A 19,843-nucleotide genomic window follows, 5' to 3' on the forward strand; every position below is an offset into this window, starting at 1 on the left:
ATGTATTGATAACACTGTTATAAAATATTGCGAGGACAAGAAAAGCGTGAAAAAAGACAAACGAAAACGTGCGTTTAGCTTAAACGGTGACCGAGTACCTCTCCAAGGTCGGTGCTGCTGATATTTAAAGGGGTCCTCTCTAAGGTCGGTGCAGCTGATATATAAAGGGGGTTCTCTCCAAGGTCGGTGCTGCTGATATTTAAAGGGGTCCTCTCTAAGGTCGGTGCAGCTGATATATAAAGGGGGTCCTCTCCAAGGTCGGTGCTGCTGGTATATAAAGGGGGGTCCGATTCCCGGCGGAGCCAGCACCATCCGACATAGACACGTAAACTAGGCAGATCAGTATAGTCGAACATTAACATTCGAAATTTTTTCCAAATCTAGTATACCATGGAGATTTTACAAAAGACAAACGATCGGTTCCGAGAAGGAGTTCCCGTCCGGGTGGTTCGAGTCGAGTCACTTACCACCATGTGGGTTCGTTTGGCTGGATGGCCGAAGATAACCCAAACACTCAATTTGAAGATGATGGAACATCCCGTGGAGTACTTGCCGAAGGCGAAAAGTTTAAGAACAGGCATGCTAGTCGCCGTGCTAGTAGATTTTAAGGAATCTAGCGCTTGGGAAAGAGCCATCCTTTTACAAAGGACCATGACTGGCTACATCGTCTTTCTAATCGATTGGGGGTTAGAGAGCGAGCAATGTCTCGATTCAATACGGCTGCTGCCCCGTAATTTGGCAAAAATGGCACCGTGGGCTAGAAAAATCGTTCTGCCAGGTGTACGAGAACAACCGATCCAAGGGAAGAGACATCGAGTGGCCCAATTCACCATGTTGAGACGGACAGGGAGCCTAGTCAACATCGATCCTTCTCCAGGAGAAGCAATAACTGCAAGGTTGCTGCTGGACCGAGAGCCGGGAGAATCCGCAAGAGATATGGCAGCATACTGGCTGGAGTTGGGATACCTCGATCCCGAATAATCGCTACTATTGCCAGACACTTTTTTTCTAAGTATAATAATTCTTGTATGTATGGTTTTGTATGTATGGTTGTATGTACAGTTTTATGTGGATATTTGTATTTTTTTTTATATATATTACTACTGAATTGTATATTCTTAGTCAAGTTTGGTTTTGTATGTCTGGTTTTGTATGTATGGTTTCGTATGTATGATTGTATGTACAGTTTTATGTGGATATTTGTATTTTTCTATATATATTAGTACTGAATTGTATATTCTTAGTCAAGACTGTAGGTGAATAAAAACTAATGAAAGCATAAAAACTTGTTAACTCTCTCTTATCCTTCCTCCTCATTCACACAAGTCCTACAATACTAAATTTAATGTTCAGCTGTACGAATTGCAAGGTACATAATAAAAAAAATAGAATAAAAAGTAAAATAAAATAAAAAAAGGAATAAAAGAAATAAAATAAAATAAAATAAAAAAAAGTTAAATTTAAGATATCTTTTAAACTAATCATTTTGCAAATCAAGTACTTGTATACTCCTCTGTAGAGAATCAAAAACTACGGACCGGATCGTCCATCCAGAAAACGAGAAACCCGAGGAAAAGGAATTGCCCGTGTTGGTGTTAGGTCGCGTCCTCGTCGCTTCGCTTATCGTTGGACACACGCTGATCGAACAACGACGCCTTTTCACGGATCCCTCGTGTTTTTCCTCCCTTTTGGTTTCGTGACCCACGGAGAAAGACGCCGAGCAACGCGAATCTCGACGCGTGGCATAACGTTGTTTCGTCGGCCCGGCCTTTGACGCTGGTCGCGGAAGCGAATCGATACCTCGTCGATCGACGCGTGGTGGCGATACGCGTTGCTCTCGTCCCCCTGAGACGCGCAATTAAGAACGACGATCGAAGAACGACGGAGTATCGACGGACGAGGGGGCGGATGAATTCGTTGGATATCGTGGAGCCGGCGATTATCGCTGCCCGATTAATAACTGCGACCCTCTTCTCCGGATTTCGTAGGTTACGACGTTTAGTCGCGATATTAACGTACCTCCAAAGATTACAGGCGTAAGCCTGCTTCGATCGCTTTATCGCGAATCTTCTTACGATCTCCATCGACCGCACCCCTGCGATATTTAATCGCACGGGGGACGAGGATCGTACGAGTGCTCCTCTTTCCCTTACTTCATGACCGATCTCCCTTGAGCGATACTCGACGTCGTTGGAGTCAAGTACCTTCGGCTTTGTATCAAAGTCGGCCTTCGCGTCGGTCCGTGTCGCGGCATTTTCCATTCTGAAGGGATTCTTCGTTTCACATCGTCACGTCCTACGAAGCGTTATATGGTCGTAAGAACGACGAAACCAAGATCCAACCTTTTTATACTTATTCGTATCTAGATCTCGAGTCGGTTATTAATCGTCCGGCGGCACACAGCGCTGTTATCTCCGAATCGAGAGAGCAACGTCGAAAGAAACGGCGCAGCCGGCCGTTCTCACTTTACTCGCTCGCTCCAAGAATCCCGTGGCTCTCTTTTTCGTCCGCGGTCACCCTTTGTCCGTGAATTGGCATTAAGCCGCACCCCGATCTGTGCGCAGATCGTTTTCCACTGCGAACACTGTAAAGGGCAATTGTACGTCGAGTCGTACGCGGAAGCCTTTATCCCGCGGGTTACATTATCGCAGCCCGTGGTTTCCGTATACTCGCCCTATAGCGAGCCGCGTTAATTCCAATTTATTCGCCCTTTCGAAACGTTGCTCGAAACTTGATCCGTCTTACGTTCGCCAGTCCGTATCCTCGATACGAGAGATCGATCGACGTATTCCACGTATTCGTCTCTTTTAAGCCGCCAAAGTAGCCCCGCCAAAGTAGCGCCAAAGCCCCGATCCCTTATCATTTAATGTATATCCTATGTTTTATCGTTCTTGCATTGTTTTGTTCCTCGACGTTGCACTAATCGGAGCAGGTGCAAAGTGTTGGATAATCGATTCGAGACAATGGGATCTCGAGCGACAGGCGTCGTAAACCCAAGGACAACCATGCCCGGACAGTGTTACGGTTACGAGCGCGAAGTCTTTTAATCGTCTTTCGCTCGTAATATGGGATCGTACGCGCGTATTACGCCGATCCCGACACCGATCTCGATCGATCGCGAGATCGCCAAATTAACGCTTAAAGCGACCTTCCAATCGCTACGTTCGGATCGCGTCGTCGGCGCAGATACCGCAGTCGAGGTTGACTCCTCCTCCTTCGCTCGGCTCGTCGTTTCTTGCTGGATCGCGAGAGAAAAGGGCTGATATCCTCTGAAACGCGCGACGCGAAATCGAGTTGGACCTCGTCGCGTTCTACGTATATCGACGATCCGTCAGAGAAGAACATCGGGAATCCTCGATCGCACTCTCTCGAGCCGTCAAGCCACTCACACCCGCTTTTCGCTCGACGCGCTACCCAGAGAAAAAAACGAAAATAGAGGTAACCGATCGAGCGCGTTTGCGCTTACGCCAACGAGGAGAACGAACGAATAAATTAACGTTTCGAAGACAACTGGACGAAGACAATGGAACGAAGAGAGTCATCGGGATGTTTGAAACGCTGCGAGGATCTCTGAACTATTTCGCTTCTAACGAGTGAAAGGAAAGGAGAAGAAGCTTGCGCGCTAACTAGACGAGAGAAACAATTGGAACTTTCACGCTAAATAGGAAACGATTTTGCCTAGAATCGCAAACGAACATCGTTTCGATCCTTTAACGGGGGTTGTATCGATCGCGCGACCTGACACCTGCGATTTCAATGGCGAGAAACGAGAAGAGTTGGCGCAACTGCTCCACGAAATTTTCATAATTCTCGTTTCCAGCGTCTAGATACGCGCGACGGTGCACAACGAAGCGTGCAGGAAGAGAGCCGACAGACGGAATCGCGCCCCCCATCCGTTTCGAAATACAGCGGGGGCGGTAGAAACGTAACAGCGAGGCAGAAACTGTCGACGAACTCGCGAAAGATCGCATCTGAGTTTTTCGACGAGCGACGCCTCTCTCTCTCTCTCTTTCTTTCTCTTCGCTTGGATTTTACGATGCGCCCGCGCCCTCTTCTCTCTGTCTGTCGAGAGAAGCGAGGGCAGAGAGACCGCGCTAAGTCACCTGTAATTTCCGGCCGAGAAGTAGCGGGTGGCGCCGTCCATCTTCCGCGAACGGCTTCTTAAGTCTTCTTGACCGTGGCGAGATTTTTCGGACCGCTGGTTGCTTATTTACGATGACGATCGAACTCGTTAACGCTCCGAGCACACCGTACACGCCACTCGAATTCCAAATGGCCGCTCTCCGCGGAGCAAGTTAAGCTTCATCGAGCCCGATTGAACTTTGTAGTCGCTCGTGCTCGTCTTTCGTAGCCTGTCTCTCGCATTGGGTAAATACCGCCCTTGCGATCTCTTTCCTTCTCCCGTGTACGCGGCTACGCGATAAATTTGATATTTCGTAGTAGAGCAGCGCCGATCGCGAACAGTAGCGAAGCTTTATCGCTTGCGAATGAACATCGTCTAATATTTCGGCGTAATACGGTGGCAAGATTTTTCGGCTTATGCGTTCGTAGCGGCGCTAATATTCGACGGAAGAAGGAGATGAGACGGATCTAGCACTTGCCGACAAAGGAGATGACCATCGCAATCGACTCCCCGAAAGATACGCAGATGGGAGAAGGCCGAACCCAGTTCTTTACGTTCTTTCGTCTTTAAACGAAAGTTGTCTGAAAGTGATTAGGTTTCTCGTCGTTTAAAGATTCGAGACCCCTCGCTAGAAAAACGAATTGAACGCGAATGACACCGTTCGAAAGATTCGTCTTTACGAGGCAAGAAACGCCTGGCGTCGGTTTACAAAGATATCGAACTGGGTCAATTATCGTCGGTGTGTCCAGAGGAGCGAAGGTATTTACCGGGCGAGCTGGGTCGATCGCTCGGTTCAATAAAATTGTCGTTAAGGGAGAGATAGCAAGGTGTAGGCGAGTCGGTGACGTGGCACATAGCCAGTCGGTGTGTTACTACGAAATTACGAAGCAATTTCGCAGGAAATATATTGGGAAATGATTTCGACGCCGACATCGAAAGTATCTATTACACGACTAACGTTACCGTTACACGAGACCAAGCTTGTACGGATTATAACGAAGAGGTTGATGTCGCGTTGAGCCTGTATCGTCGGACACCTGCCACGAGCAGATTGACGTAAGCAGGCCAACGTCGATTATAGGAGATTTTATTATCGGCGGTCACACAGATTTTCCTACGAATCGTCGGTCTCGTATTTGCGATTTCGTAGGTATCCTGCCGAGGAGGACAGCCAATTTAAGGACAAGCATATTGGCTTCGAATCGAGGCGAGAATTCGTTCGGCCCGAATTTGCTTCGAATTTGCTTCGAATTTGCTTCGAATTCGCTTCGACGATGATTTTCTATCAAATTATTCGTGTCGTTCGTATTCGAGTTCCTTTCCCGACGTTCCGCGCAGCGAAATTGAAAGGGACGATCTGAAAAAAGCAGAGTAAACTGGAGTAGCTTTGACCTGTATACCAGGTCCAAAAAGTAATTTAAACGTTTCGGTATAGTTACATGTTTAATTAAGGAACGGTTAACCGGAAAATCTTTGTAATTGAAAAGCATTGAATTCCGAGTAAAGTTGGCGAGCAGATTTCAGCTCGTTGATGGGTCTTAAACGAGGTCGAAAATTCCACTAACGGCTATCTTGGAACACTCGATGAAAAGGATCCGTGGAGTAATGATTTTCCACAAACTTTATTCGGCGTGTCCCTCGTACACGATGACGTAAAGCGACCAACCATAGTGATCAACTCAAATACGGCGGAAGAAGAGAAAGAAAAAGAAAAGTATCGTGAAGAAAAGGTAATACCATCGTAACCGTCGTAAATCGTTGGCAGTTGTCGCGTGTCGATGGTACGTTGATCGGGTCGGTTGTACGCGAAAGCTCTTTATCGACGAACTCGATAAAACTTTCACATCCGGCGATCGCTAAGCAATTTAAGTTTAGCGGAAAATCCATTTCTCTGGCGAAGAAAAGAGTGCGAGCTAGCGGCGCGTGGATAATATTAACTAATTTATATCCCGGGATTTAATAACCTGGCGACGTTGGGCCGGAGTACAGAGGCTCTCAATTACAGTCGGAACAGCGTCGTTAATACAAAAGGAGGCTCTTACGGTCGATAGATGGCGGCCCTTATCGTTGGCTCTCTGCCATCAGCAGGTTTCAGCGACGCTGTCTCGACATATCGATACAATCCCCCATTGGGTGAAACGACAGCGGGCTGGCTGCTGGTTTTTCGCTACGGTCGGACCCGCGCTCCCTGTCGCGAAATGCTTTTGCGTCACGATGGTTTCGCGTCGGTTGTTTGCGCGCCGTTTCGTTACATTCCTATGACTATAATGCTTGGTTACGAGTCGAAAATCGTTTCGTTTCCCGCTGATCTTTGCACGAGTACGAATTTTTCTATTTTTCGACAGTGGATTTTTTTTACAAGTTTCTATACGCGAACATTCGTTGATTTATGCAACGTCGTATACGTATTGTCGTTGCTTGCACGCTGGTTTGCTGAACAGCGTGACGTTTTTTCCATCGCTGGAATCGCACAGACGCGTAAAGCGAAGGCCACCTTGGTATTAGGTATTCTCTTTGAGAAACGTGCAAGCAGAATAGGAGAAAAACGGCACGAGACGCGTTGCAAGGCGCGCGTTGATATACTTGTACGTATAGCCAGAAGCGGAAGGAGTTTTCGCGGAGACTCGAGTTTCCAAGACTGACCGTGGCACTCGTCGCGTCTATTTCGCAGGATCGTTTTATTTTAGAAAAACCGGTCTCGCCGTTCTCTCCAGTCGGCGCCCGTAACTTTTCGCAAACTCTGTTGCCAAATTCCTGGCGAAGAGATGGAAACACGGGCGGCAGGATAGCGCGGTCCACGGGTAAATTTTGTAAGAAATAAATTTATTAACAGGAGTCGGCCAGATTTCTTCCGCGCACCGATTCTGCGTCGCCAGTGCGAATTTCCGCGAAATTTTTCACGCGTGTGTATAAAAGGACGACACAGGATGAAACCGGGCCGCGTGTTTCGCGTAACGTTATTTGCTCGCCGTAGGGTATTTGCAAACAAACGCGTATTTGCCCGTTCATTACATTCGTTTGGCAACAACGTTGCCGTTGCCGTTCTTCCCCCCCCCCCATCATCAGCGCATGGTTTTTCACGTGTTTATCACTGGCGATCTACGTTCCGCGTTGATTAATTTTTCAGCAGAAATTCAGCGACCGTTCCGAGGCAGGCCGCTCGAATATTCGCTGGTTTAGCTCGGGCGAACGCCGAAGATTCGTTTCTGCCGAGCTGCAACGGCAAACAGGTCGTTAAGCCTTTAAGTTCAGGCCTTGAGTGTACAGAGCAAACTCACGGCTGTTCGCTCGCCGCGCGTTCCAATGGCAACGACGATCGGCAACGCAGCGATTGGGCATCGCGACAACGCGCGCCGAAACTTGGATCGGCCAGACCAACCACTGCGATAGAAATTCTCTTTCCGTAGGATTCTCGAGAGGGGTCGGATTTCGATCGCAATCGCTATCCCAAATTGCGCGTCACTGGTTTACAAACGGTTCGAACGTAACAGCAGCTAGCTGTAAAATCGACGACTTGAAATCCGCTGGGGCGTCGAGGGGCATGCCTCGACGTCCCCAAAGGCTAATTAGTTTATTTTCGCACGACGGTGGGGCGATGCCCCGGTTAGCGAAACTCCCTTTCCGAATCGTTGATCAGTGTACGTAATATTATACGACGGGTTATTTACCGAGGTTACGACGCTCGCTCGATCGCAGTAGCTTCGGCGCACGCGAGCATCGCGACGCTCGGGGCTCGGGGCTCGTGGCTCGCGTGCCGCTCAAATTAATCAACAGTCAACCTTTTGATCTTTCTTCTCGCGTCCCGATGCATTCGCCGATATTAAAATCGGAAAATTTCCATTTCCATCCGCTTTCCGCGGCTCCACCAACTTTATTAATGTCTCGTGTTACAAACCGTTCGTCCGATTTGCTCTACCATCGAATCCCTCTTTCATCTATCTCTTCGAATTCGACGCTGAATTTGTATTTTCATGCGGATTACGCGGTCCAGGGAATTTTGGTCGTTCCGGTTTTTACTTATTAATTGGAATTTAGGAATGTTACGACGCCTAAAGCATCTGCTCGCCAGCCCGCGCGACCGGACAACAACCGACCTGCGTAACGGCACTTCGACCCTCAATAAACCTAAGGACCCACCATAACTTTCATTTCCCTGCATTGTTTCGCCATATGTCTTCAATCCGATTGTCTTGAAGAATTGCAAGCCAAAATATGCTCGAAACACAGTCGGTTTTAGAGGTGTCCTTGGGTTCATTAGTCGCCTTTAAAACACGGAGAAAGCGGGTATGCACCCATTAGGAAAACCCGAATAGCCCTGTAATAAAACAGGCTAGGTTTTCTCATACACACAGTCATTTACGCACCACGATGGTAGAAGACTCCCTACTCATCCCTTCGAGCAGTAGTGCAGCATGACCAATCGACACCGCGGTTCGTTACCCTCACTTTTCCTAACGAAAGTGGGACCAACGAATCCGCGTTCTTTATGCACAGGGGCACACCCACACCGAACTTTCTTCCGTATTAAACAAAAGAGCGACAAACGGTCTACCAGCTAACGCCTAACGCGACAGTCTCCCAACTAACGCCTAACGCGACGGTCTCCCAACTAACGCCTAACGCGACGGTCTACCAACTAACGCCTAACGCGGCAGTCTGCACATAGCGCGAGAGTCGCATTCTTCACGCAAATCTTTTGTAACTAAGTGCTTGGAAATATATACTTTATAATACTGTGAATCCCAGTGTTATACCAACTCAATCACCCCTCATTATCTCAAAGGAAATCAGGGGGTCGATCAATTCGTGGTGTCGATTGTTATAATCGTAACGGGGATTTACGACCCCCGTTGACGTCTCTCCTCGCGAGTACGTCTCCCCGCGATTGGTCGAATTTACATGGTCCTTCGAGCCGGATCTCGTGCCACCAAAAAGTGCACTGACCAGTGACTATACAGTGTCGCGTGAGATCCAAGTTCCAACCACTTAGTCAACTGAGCAAGGGAACCGCCATCGGAGAGAAGCACCTCCGTCGCGCAGCATCTACACGAGCCCACGCCGCATCGTAACGATTAGCAACAGAATCCCAGATCAACGTCCATTTGATCAAGGTAAGGGCGTTCATTATCAAAATCAAACATGGCCCAAGCTGAATCAATCAGCACGTTACGGCGGAGACGAGGCGTCCTAGCCCGTCGACTTGCAACCATAAGGCGCGAACTCGATGAGTACGAAGCGTCTGGGAAGGCAAACAGAATCTTCCTAGCATCTTGCCGCAGCTCGTTCGATGAGCTTTGGAGGAGGATACTCGAGGTTCAAGAAGAGTTAGGTGTGGTAGATGAGGGGGAAGATGCGCGGGTAGATTCGTTATCGCAAGAGCATCGGGAGCTTGACATGCGGTTCCGAGAGCTCTTTGAGCAAATATCAGCAACAACCCCGTCGACTACAACAAGAGGTGAGACGTGCCGGAAACCAGAGCCGACCACCGTTCCAGAGGTCCGCGTGCCCCAATTCGACGGTGCCCTCGAGAATTGAACCTATTTCTACGACACGTTCACATCCATAGTGGACCTTAACGAAGGTTTGACGAATGTCCAAAAGTTCCAGCATCTACGCTCATCTATAACTGGACGGGCCGCACAGAGTATCCAGTCATTAGAACTCACAGAGGCCAACTATTCCATCGCGCTTGATACACTGAAGGACAAGTTCAATTGCCCCCTCCAAATCTGCATGCGCCATTGGAATCTGATGCGTAATTATCCGGAAATCAAAAGGGAAACTCCAGAGGCCCTAGAGGATTTGTTGGAAACCATCAGCGTAAATCTAAAGGCGCTCGAACATCTAAAGGAGCCCGTCACTTCAAACATAGCGATGATCGAATTGATCGCGTCGAAGTTGCCCGCGTCCAGCCTGCGTAAATGGCAACGCACACTGCCCCGCCAAAAGGTGCCATCCTATCAGCATCTGATAGACTTTCTCAAAACACGGGCGAACGGGACTCAATTCCTCTCTAAAGAGAAGGAATCAAAAGGGTCAACACACAAACACCGCAGTCAGCGAACAACCATACCGCATGGGCGAACCCTTGCTACAACCAGCAGAACGGTGGTGTGTCCGACCTGCAACGGACATCACGAGATCAGACACTGCAAAATATTCAAGGCCAAATCAGCGACCAAACGTTTTCAAATCGTGAAGAAGGCATCGTTGTGCATAAATTGCCTAGGCACAGGACATTCGCCGACACAGTGTACATCGGGTTCGTGTCGTATCTGCGGTCACCGACACCATACGTATCTACACCGCGAAAAAACCCAGGTAGATTCATGGTCGTCGAGCGGTCGATCTTCGAGCGGTCGATCGTCGAGCGGTCGATCGTCGAGCGGTCGGTCGGCAAGCGGTTGGTCGCCGAGCAGTCGGTCGTCGGACAGTCGCGCATCGAGCGGTCGGTCGTCGGGCAGTCGCGCACCGAGCGGTCGATCGTCGGGCAGTCGTTCATCACACAAGCGAGCCTCCACCGAACAATCCCCATCGGGATCATCGAAGTCGCGGTCGTCCCACAAATCGAGGCGAACATCCGATACTTCACGGAAGCATACATCTTCGGTTCCAAGAGGTACGAAAGAGCATTCCTCGTACGAGTCACGCTCAGCCCGGATCCGGAACACCACCCCAACCTCTTCATCCAAGTCCCAACCGGGGCAAAACTGACTGTCCGAGACTACGACAGCAAGGGGGATCGGACTAACAAACACATCTCCCCACACCCCTCTGCATCATGATCTGTTGGCCACAGCACAGATCAAGGTTTTGAACAAACAGGCACAACCAATCCGAGCCCGAGCCTTACTCGACACTGGGTCGAGCATGAACTTCATGACCGACAGGCTCGCGAACTCCCTCGGTATAAGGCAAAGGAGATGTGCGATCCAGATCGGAGCCCTCGACAATTTGAGCACCACGGCAAAACGTTACACCACGGCCACCATCACGTCGACGGACGGCGAGTACAAGAAGACATTGAGATTTCTTGTTATCCCGGCCATATCGATCCTCGTACCAAGCGAGCCCATCGATCCCTCGAGTCTGGGATTACCCAGAAATATTCATCTAGCCGATCCACAATTCCATTGCCCAGCCCCGATCGATGTTTTACTTAGTACCGGATCAACATTCGCGTCGCTGTGCATCGGGCAGGTCAATCTGGCACAACCAGGCGAACCTGAACTACGTCTACAAAAAACACGCTTCGGCTGGGTAATCGGGGGGAGTCCCACGTCCCAAACCGCGATAAATACGTTCCACGCAACCACAACGGCTCTGCAAGAGGACCTCGCACGGTTTTGGGAGATCGACGAGGGACAGGCCACTACTCATCTTTCGGAATCGGAACGACTATGTGAAGAACATTTCCGAAACCATGTCCGACGAACCAAGGAAGGCAGATACATCGTTGCATTACCGTTCAACGAAAAGCTTTCCTCACTAGGGTCATCGAAGGCCACTGCAATGAGCAGGCTCGCCTCTCTTCATCGCCGATTCCAACGCGACAAACAATATGAAACCGCGTATAGTGCTGTGATTCAAGAATATTTAGACTTGGGTCACATGACAAAGATCAACACGGATCACGCCACCGACCACGGATATTATTTACCACATCACGGCGTGACCAAGGAATCGAGCGACACCACCAAGCTACGGGTTGTGTTCGACGGCTCAGCTTCAAGTACCACGGGAGTGTCTCTAAACGACGCCCTTCATACGGGTCCGAAATTACAAGAAGACCTGAGGAACATCCTATTGAGATTCCGGTCATTTCAATATGTCCTTACCGGCGACATCGAGAAGATGTACCGCCAATTCCTCCTACGTCCAGAAGATCGTCCCTACCAAAAGATTCTGTGGCGTGCCGACAACGGAGAGATCGAAACTTACCGACTCAACACCGTAACGTTCGGTCTATCCGCAGCCCCGTATCTGGCCATCCGATGTCTCAAACAGTTGGCAGAGGACGAGGGACCTCGATTTCCGAGAGCAGCGCAGATCCTACGGCGAGACTTCTATGTCGACGATGCGTTGACCGGAGCCGATACGAAGGACGAAGCCCTATCAATCAGGAATGATCTCACGAGATTACTTAAGCTAGCCGGTCTAAATATCCGCAAATGGGCCTCAAACGATCGGGATCTGCTGAGAGGGCTACCTGAGGAAGACACCAAGCAGAAATTACATCTCGGTGAGTCATCCACGTTAAAAACACTCGGCGTCTTTTGGGATTCAGCCGACGATACCATACTATATTCGGTCAAGACGAACAGTGACACTTCCCGAATCACAAAGCGATCAATCAGCTCAGTCATCGCACAAATATATGATCCACTAGGATTGCTCGCGCCGGTAATCGTTCGAGCAAAAATGATTTTGCAACAAGTCTGGACATTGAAGGTAGATTGGGACGAATCCCTTCCGTCAGACGTACACACAGCATGGATCAAATACCACACCCAATTGCCGTTGTTAAATGCGGTAAGGTTCCCTCGGAAGACCATCCTAGAATCCGCAACGAAAATTGAGCTCCACGGATTCTGTGACGCTAGCGAAAGGGCATATGGGGCGTGCGTCTACGTGCGGACGACTGACCGAAAGAACAATATTTGGACTCGACTCCTCACGGCGCGGTCGAAGGTAGCGCCGCTCAAATCGCTCTCCATACCACGTCTCGAATTAAGTGGGGCACTTATTTTGACGTCCTTGATTTCGTCAATACAACAGGCCCTGACGACCAAGATATCGCGGATAGTCTACTGGACTGACTCCACCATCGTACTCCATTGGATCAGGTCTTCGCCGCACACCTTGAAAACATTTGTGGCGAATCGAGTCGCTGAGATACAGACCAAGACCAATATCTCCGACTGGCGTCATGTGCCTACCGACGATAATCCAGCGGATCTCATCTCCCGAGGCCATACGCCCAAGGAATTCCTATGTCCGTCCATTTGGAAAAACGGGCCAAGGTGGCTCCTGCAAAGCGAAAGCTATTGGCCGGTTTGGAGCCCGATACCGGTAGTCGACCTCCCGGAGCAAAAGAAGACGATCTGTCTGAGGACGAGTGTTAACGACAACACTCTCCTCCATCGCTACTCGTCTTGGCCAAGACTAATAAGAATCGTCGCCCGGTGTCTTCGATGGAGACATAAGCAACACCGAACTGCCCATCTCACCACAGACGAACTGACCGCAGCGCACAACAGGCTAATAAAAATCTTACAATCCCAGCATTTCGCGCCTGAAATTCGGATCCTCCAAAAAAATCGAAGCGAGGACGTTGGAGGGAAACTACAGCCATTAAACCCCTTCCTCGACGAAGATGGGCTACTCCGGGTAGGAGGGCGACTAACCAACTCCGCCATACCCTTCAGCCAAAAACACCCGATCATCCTACCGAAATCCCCGGTGACAGAGCTAATTATAGAACAAGAGCACCGGAACAATCATCACACAGGGACCCAAGCTACCCTATACGCGATGAGACTGCGCTCTTGACCGATCGACGGCCGTAGCCAGGTATGGCGCACTCTCAGAAGGTGCGTCCGCTGCTGCAGAGCCAACCCTCCACCAGTGGAATACTTGATGGGTGATTTGCCAGAGGCGCGTATTACCGAATCGCGGCCGTTCAGGAACGTCGGAATCGACTACTGCGGCCCATTCTACATCAAGGAGAGGAGGGACCGCAACCGACGTAAAATCAAGACGTACGCCGCCATATTCGTTTGTCTGGCGACAAAGGCGGTCCACATAGAGTTAGTCAGCGACCTAACCACCGACGCCTTCTTGGCCGCGCTACGCCGTTTCATCTCGCGGCGAGGATACTGCGCAACGATCCTCACCGACAACGGCACCAATTTCGTCGGGGCTAATCGGGAGCTGCAAGAACTCCGGACCCTATTGCAGTCCGACGACCACCAGGATAGGGTACAGAATTTTCTCGCCGACCGACAAATACAATGGCGTTTTAATCCTCCGAACTCACCACATTTTGGCGGCTTATGGGAAGCCGCAGTTAAATCGTTCAAACGCCATCTCATCCGCGTGGTCGGCACGGAGCTCCTGACCTTTGAACACCTCAACACCCTTGTGATCGAAATTGAGGCCATTCTCAATTCACGCCCACTGACTCCCACCTCATCCGATCCGAAAGATCCCCCTGTCCTCACTCCCGGTCATTTTCTAATCGGTGATACCCTAACCAGTTTACGGGAGCGTGATTTCAGGACAGTTCCATCAGGACGGCTATCCAGTTGGCAGCGCATTCACCAGATTAAGCAGCACTTCTGGAGCCGATGGTATCGAGAATACCTAAACGAGTTAACCCGCCGCAGCAAATGGGACAAGGGCAAACACAACATTCATGAAGGCACCGTAGTAATCCTCAGGGAGGACAACGTGCCCTCTATGCAGTGGCCTTTGGGCCGCGTAATCAAGGTCCATCCAGGAGCCGACGGAATCATCCGGACCGCTACCGTGCAGACGGCAACAAGCATCCTGGACCGCGGCGTCAAAAGACTGGTCCCCTTACCCATCCACCCAGATCCAGACGAGGCCGAACGCCCACACGGAGCGAAGGAGGTCACCAACGACACACCAGACTCCACAGCCAGAATTTGATCGGTGCCCTCTCAACGGGGGGAGGATGTTACGACGCCTAAAACATCTGCTCGCCAGCCCGCGCGACCGGACAACAACCGACCTGCGTAACGGCACTTCGACCCTCAATAAACCTAAGGACCCACCATAACTTTCATTTCCCTGCATTGTTTCGCCATATGTCTTCAATCCGATTGTCTTGAAGAATTGCAAGCCAAAATATGCTCGAAACACAGTCGGTTTTAGAGGTGTCCTTGGGTTTATTAGTCGCCTTTAAAACGCGGAGAAAGCGGGTATGCACCCATTAGGAAAACCCGAATAGCCCTGTAATAAAACAGGCTAGGTTTTCTCATACACACAGTCATTTACGCACCACGATGGTAGAAGACTCCCTACTCATCCCTTCGAGCAGTAGTGCAGCATGACCAATCGACACCGCGGTTCGTTACCCTCACTTTTCCTAACGAAAGTGGGACCAACGAATCCGCGTTCTTTATGCACAGGGGCACACCCACACCGAACTTTCTTCCGTATTAAACAAAAGAGCGACAAACGGTCTACCAGCTAACGCCTAACGCGACAGTCTCCCAACTAACGCCTAACGCGACGGTCTCCCAACTAACGCCTAACGCGACGGTCTACCAACTAACGCCTAACGCGGCAGTCTGCACATAGCGCGAGAGTCGCATTCTTCACGCAAATCTTTTGTAACTAAGTGCTTGGAAATATATACTTTATAATACTGTGAATCCCAGTGTTATACCAACTCAATCACCCCTCATTTTCTCAAAGGAAATCAGGGGATCGATCAATTCGTGGTGTCGATTGTTATAATCGTAACGGGGATTTACGACCCCCGTTGACGACTCTCCTCGCGAGTACGTCTCCCCGCGATTGGTCGAATTTACAAGGAATTTCAAAGTTATCGTAGACATCTAGAGACGGGTTGTTCGGAGGTCTCAAAGTTTCCAAAGAGAACGAAATTCGGCCAATCTAACTGCTCGGGTTACGTCGTTTGAATTAAAAAAAAAAATCTGCACGTTCGATTTCCAGATAAATAAAATTTTTTGAATGCGATTCGCAGCGCGAAATTCGAGCAGCGGCTATTCGATACGACAATTGCACGATATAGAAGGGGTTTCTATCGCGCGCAATGCTTGCGTAGAATCTCGACGATAGGTACGCGGTATTTGTCGACTAACTATAAATATCGAACAGTTCGACTGGCTGCGCGAAGTAGCGAGTTTCCACGCGCGAGCAATAACGTTTACAATATATTTCACGTAACGGCAAATAGCGCTAATTGTACGCCAGCGTTTTGCCACAGCGATCGTGCGATAGTCAGTGGTACGCACGGCTCGTTCGTATTCACAATCGTGAAACTTAAATTCGGATCGCGCGAATGGCGAATCGAAACAGATTGAATGCCAGATTTCGGGGGGGAAAACGATCGATCGGAGGGTATTCTGACTAATTCTCGGACTAATTCTCCGACTGATTCTCGAACGATGCCGCTCGAACGTGGACGAACCGCGTTAATGGACGATCTAATTTGCAGTTATCTGTTAATCGGTTTAAAACGCTCTATATTTAACCGGGCATTCCATTATACTTGGCTGTTTCATTCGCTAATTTATCATTTCATCTCGGCTCAGCCGGCTCATCGTCGTTCCATCAGTCGCGTCGATCGAGCGAGCGGAATTTAAATTACCCGTATAATCCTCGAGCGGTATCGCGGCTCGTTAAAATTACACCGACAGATTTATTTGCCGCGCGTTTGGCGGATGGCATGCCGATCGACCCAGCGCGCTCGCATAATTCCAAATTCGAACATCTTGTCGCGTTTTCCACGTTACGTTGAGTCGTCGAGTACGTTACGTCGTGAAATTTGAAATGCGTGGAACGCGCGTATCGCGCGTCCACGTAAGATTTGTGTTTGCCAATCGTAGCCGAACTCGACAGCAAACGCGGCGCTTCGGCGAGAGAAGAAGGGAAAAGAGGATAAAAGGAGAAGAGCGGAAAGAAGAAAATGAAAAAGAAGGGGAGCAAAACGGTGGACGGTTGGGAAATAACAGGCGGCAGAAGCGTGGTCGGCGTCGATCGTCGAGGGTAAAGCGCGAACGGGCTGTCATATTCGCAACAAAGGGCGAAAGTCAAAGTGGATCTCGGTGCGGGGCGGCGCAGCTAAGCGTTCGGGTCTGAAAGCACGTTCCAGCCTTTTGATCGCCAGGCTATTTTCTTCCGTGCGGCCTCTTTCATCGTTCCACGCTACGGATTTTCAGCTGAATTTACGCCTGACATCAGCGGTTTCCTCGTTGGTTACTAGTTGGAGTCGCCTGATAGACGAGTAGGTGCGAGGGAGCGACCGGCAATTAACTTAGCAGTCGATTCTAGCCAGTTTCGAAGTTTCGTAACCCGGCACGTTGGATCCGGTCAATCTGTTAGATCCGTGGCAGCCGAGCCGTGGGGCAGACAGGAACGAAAGGCACGTCGACGGGGCTCTCCAGTAATTTCACCGATACGTTCGACCGTCGCGCGATTAAAATCCTCTCGGAGCCCGCCATACAGTTTCTGCTAGTGGCACGAGTGGCCAACTTTACGAGGGGATAACGCTACGTGATACGAAATCGCACGGCCGAAGCTTGCCGTATCCATTCCTTTTCTATTCCGCCCGTTCTGCCTTCTGCTCCCGATCTCCCGCTAATTCGCCTTGTTTCATCGGCCGTCTCCAGCGTGGATCGAGGGACATCGGTCCTTAAACTTTTCCCCACGCTGGACAAGGTTTTCTCCTTGATAAGTACCGATTCGTTTCTACTTCGTTCCGATGTTAGCGAAACGGCTCGTTCGTTCCAATAGCAATATTATTGAGCAGTAAAATTCTTCTGCGTGTAAAAGCGGATAAAACAATTTCCCCTAGTATTTGTTTGCAAATAACAGTTTTTAGCATTTCGTTAATAAATATTTCTTGGCAACAGCATCGTATGAAATATATTAGGTTGTCCGAAAAATGTCTTTTTTCGCAAACGTCGTTTTTACAATAAAGCACCTCTGTACAAACGTGAAACCAAGTCTGTGAAATGTCTCGGTGTTTATCTCAATAGAACAAAATGGATCGTACGTAATGCGACAAAACGATATAAAGCAAATAACATTGTGCGTCTATTATTTCCTCATAAACAGAAAGAAACTTTTCGGATATCAATCAAACAACTCGTATAGCGTATCTCTTTGAAGAAAACTTGCAAAGGATCGGTTTAACGTCTTAGGTACGATTGAATTTTGTGCGGGGACGTTCCTTCGTAGGGCAGGGTTTGACGCGAACTACGCGTAAACGATACTGCACCGCAATATGTGGCGGATAATGCTGTTCTCTACGCAAGCACATTGGATAATTAAATGTTAATTTTTCTTAAAGGTACGATACATATACGTGAACTTTAATAATTTACTTTAATTATTAATAATACAATTGAGTGTGATATATTTTAAAGCAGGGCAAAGCACATACACCCACGTCACAATTTTCACATTCAAGCGAGCTAGTGCTTTTCAAATTGTTTTTCGTTTTCTATTTTCTAGCGACATTTTTAGGTTAAAAATTGTAAAATATTGTAAGGATGCGGATCGGAATATTAAAAAGAGCATCTAATAATGATATATTTATTTTAACGGAAAGCAATAATTGATATCTGACACTTGTGTATCAAAAATAGACTATATATTTTGCCTGTATGTATTGATAACACTGTTATAAAATATTGCGAGGACAAGAAAAGTGTGAAAAAAGACAAACGAAAACGTGCGTTTAGCTTAAACGGTGACCGAGTACCTCTCCAAGGTCGGTGCTGCTGATATTTAAAGGGGTCCTCTCTAAGGTCGGTGCAGCTGATATATAAAGGGGGTTCTCTCCAAGGTCGGTGCTGCTGATATTTAAAGGGGTCCTCTCTAAGGTCGGTGCAGCTGATATATAAAGGGGGTCCTCTCCAAGGTCGGTGCTGCTGGTATATAAAGGGGGGTCCGATTCCCGGCGGAGCCAGCACCATCCGACATAGACACGTAAACTAGGCAGATCAGTATAGTCGAACATTAACATTCGAAATTTTTTCCAAATCTAGTATACCATGGAGATTTTACAAAAGACAAACGATCGGTTCCGAGAAGGAGTTCCCGTCCGGGTGGTTCGAGTCGAGTCACTTACCACCATGTGGGTTCGTTTGGCTGGATGGCCGAAGATAACCCAAACACTCAATTTGAAGATGATGGAACATCCCGTGGAGTACTTGCCGAAGGCGAAAAGTTTAAGAACAGGCATGCTAGTCGCCGTGCTAGTAGATTTTAAGGAATCTAGCGCTTGGGAAAGAGCCATCCTTTTACAAAGGACCATGACTGGCTACATCGTCTTTCTAATCGATTGGGGGTTAGAGAGCGAGCAATGTCTCGATTCAATACGGCTGCTGCCCCGTAATTTGGCAAAAATGGCACCGTGGGCTAGAAAAATCGTTCTGCCAGGTGTACGAGAACAACCGATCCAAGGGAAGAGACATCGAGTGGCCCAATTCACCATGTTGAGACGGACAGGGAGCCTAGTCAACATCGATCCTTCTCCAGGAGAAGCAATAACTGCAAGGTTGCTGCTGGACCGAGAGCCGGGAGAATCCGCAAGAGATATGGCAGCATACTGGCTGGAGTTGGGATACCTCGATCCCGAATAATCGCTACTATTGCCAGACACTTTTTTTCTAAGTATAATAATTCTTGTATGTATGGTTTTGTATGTATGGTTGTATGTACAGTTTTATGTGGATATTTGTATTTTTTTTATATATATTACTACTGAATTGTATATTCTTAGTCAAGTTTGGTTTTGTATGTCTGGTTTTGTATGTATGGTTTCGTATGTATGATTGTATGTACAGTTTTATGTGGATATTTGTATTTTTCTATATATATTAGTACTGAATTGTATATTCTTAGTCAAGACTGTAGGTGAATAAAAACTAATGAAAGCATAAAAACTTGTTAACTCTCTCTTATCCTTCCTCCTCATTCACACAAGTCCTACAATAC

At 48.6% G+C, this 19,843-nt stretch overlaps 2 protein-coding genes across 2 annotated transcripts; both read left to right on the top strand.

Annotated features, from left to right (window-relative positions):
- The first annotated feature begins 9,262 nt into the window (after window positions 1–9,262).
- On the top strand, window positions 9,263–13,675 carry LOC126875657 (uncharacterized). Its single transcript, XM_050638545.1, has 3 exons — window positions 9,263–9,578; window positions 9,690–10,385; window positions 10,923–13,675. Exons 1-3 carry the CDS (start codon window positions 9,263–9,265, stop codon window positions 13,673–13,675), a joined length of 3,765 nt encoding a protein of 1,254 aa, XP_050494502.1.
- An 87-nt stretch (window positions 13,676–13,762) lies between these two features.
- LOC126875658 (uncharacterized) lies at window positions 13,763–14,797 on the top strand. The gene has a single exon (XM_050638546.1). The coding sequence runs from the start codon at window positions 13,763–13,765 to the stop codon at window positions 14,795–14,797; it is 1,035 nt and encodes a 344-aa protein (XP_050494503.1).
- Window positions 14,798–19,843: the final 5,046 nt, after the last annotated feature.

This window comes from Bombus huntii, unplaced genomic scaffold (genome assembly GCF_024542735.1).
Source record: "Bombus huntii isolate Logan2020A unplaced genomic scaffold, iyBomHunt1.1 ctg00000052.1, whole genome shotgun sequence".
NCBI classification, from domain to species: domain Eukaryota; kingdom Metazoa; phylum Arthropoda; class Insecta; order Hymenoptera; family Apidae; genus Bombus; species Bombus huntii.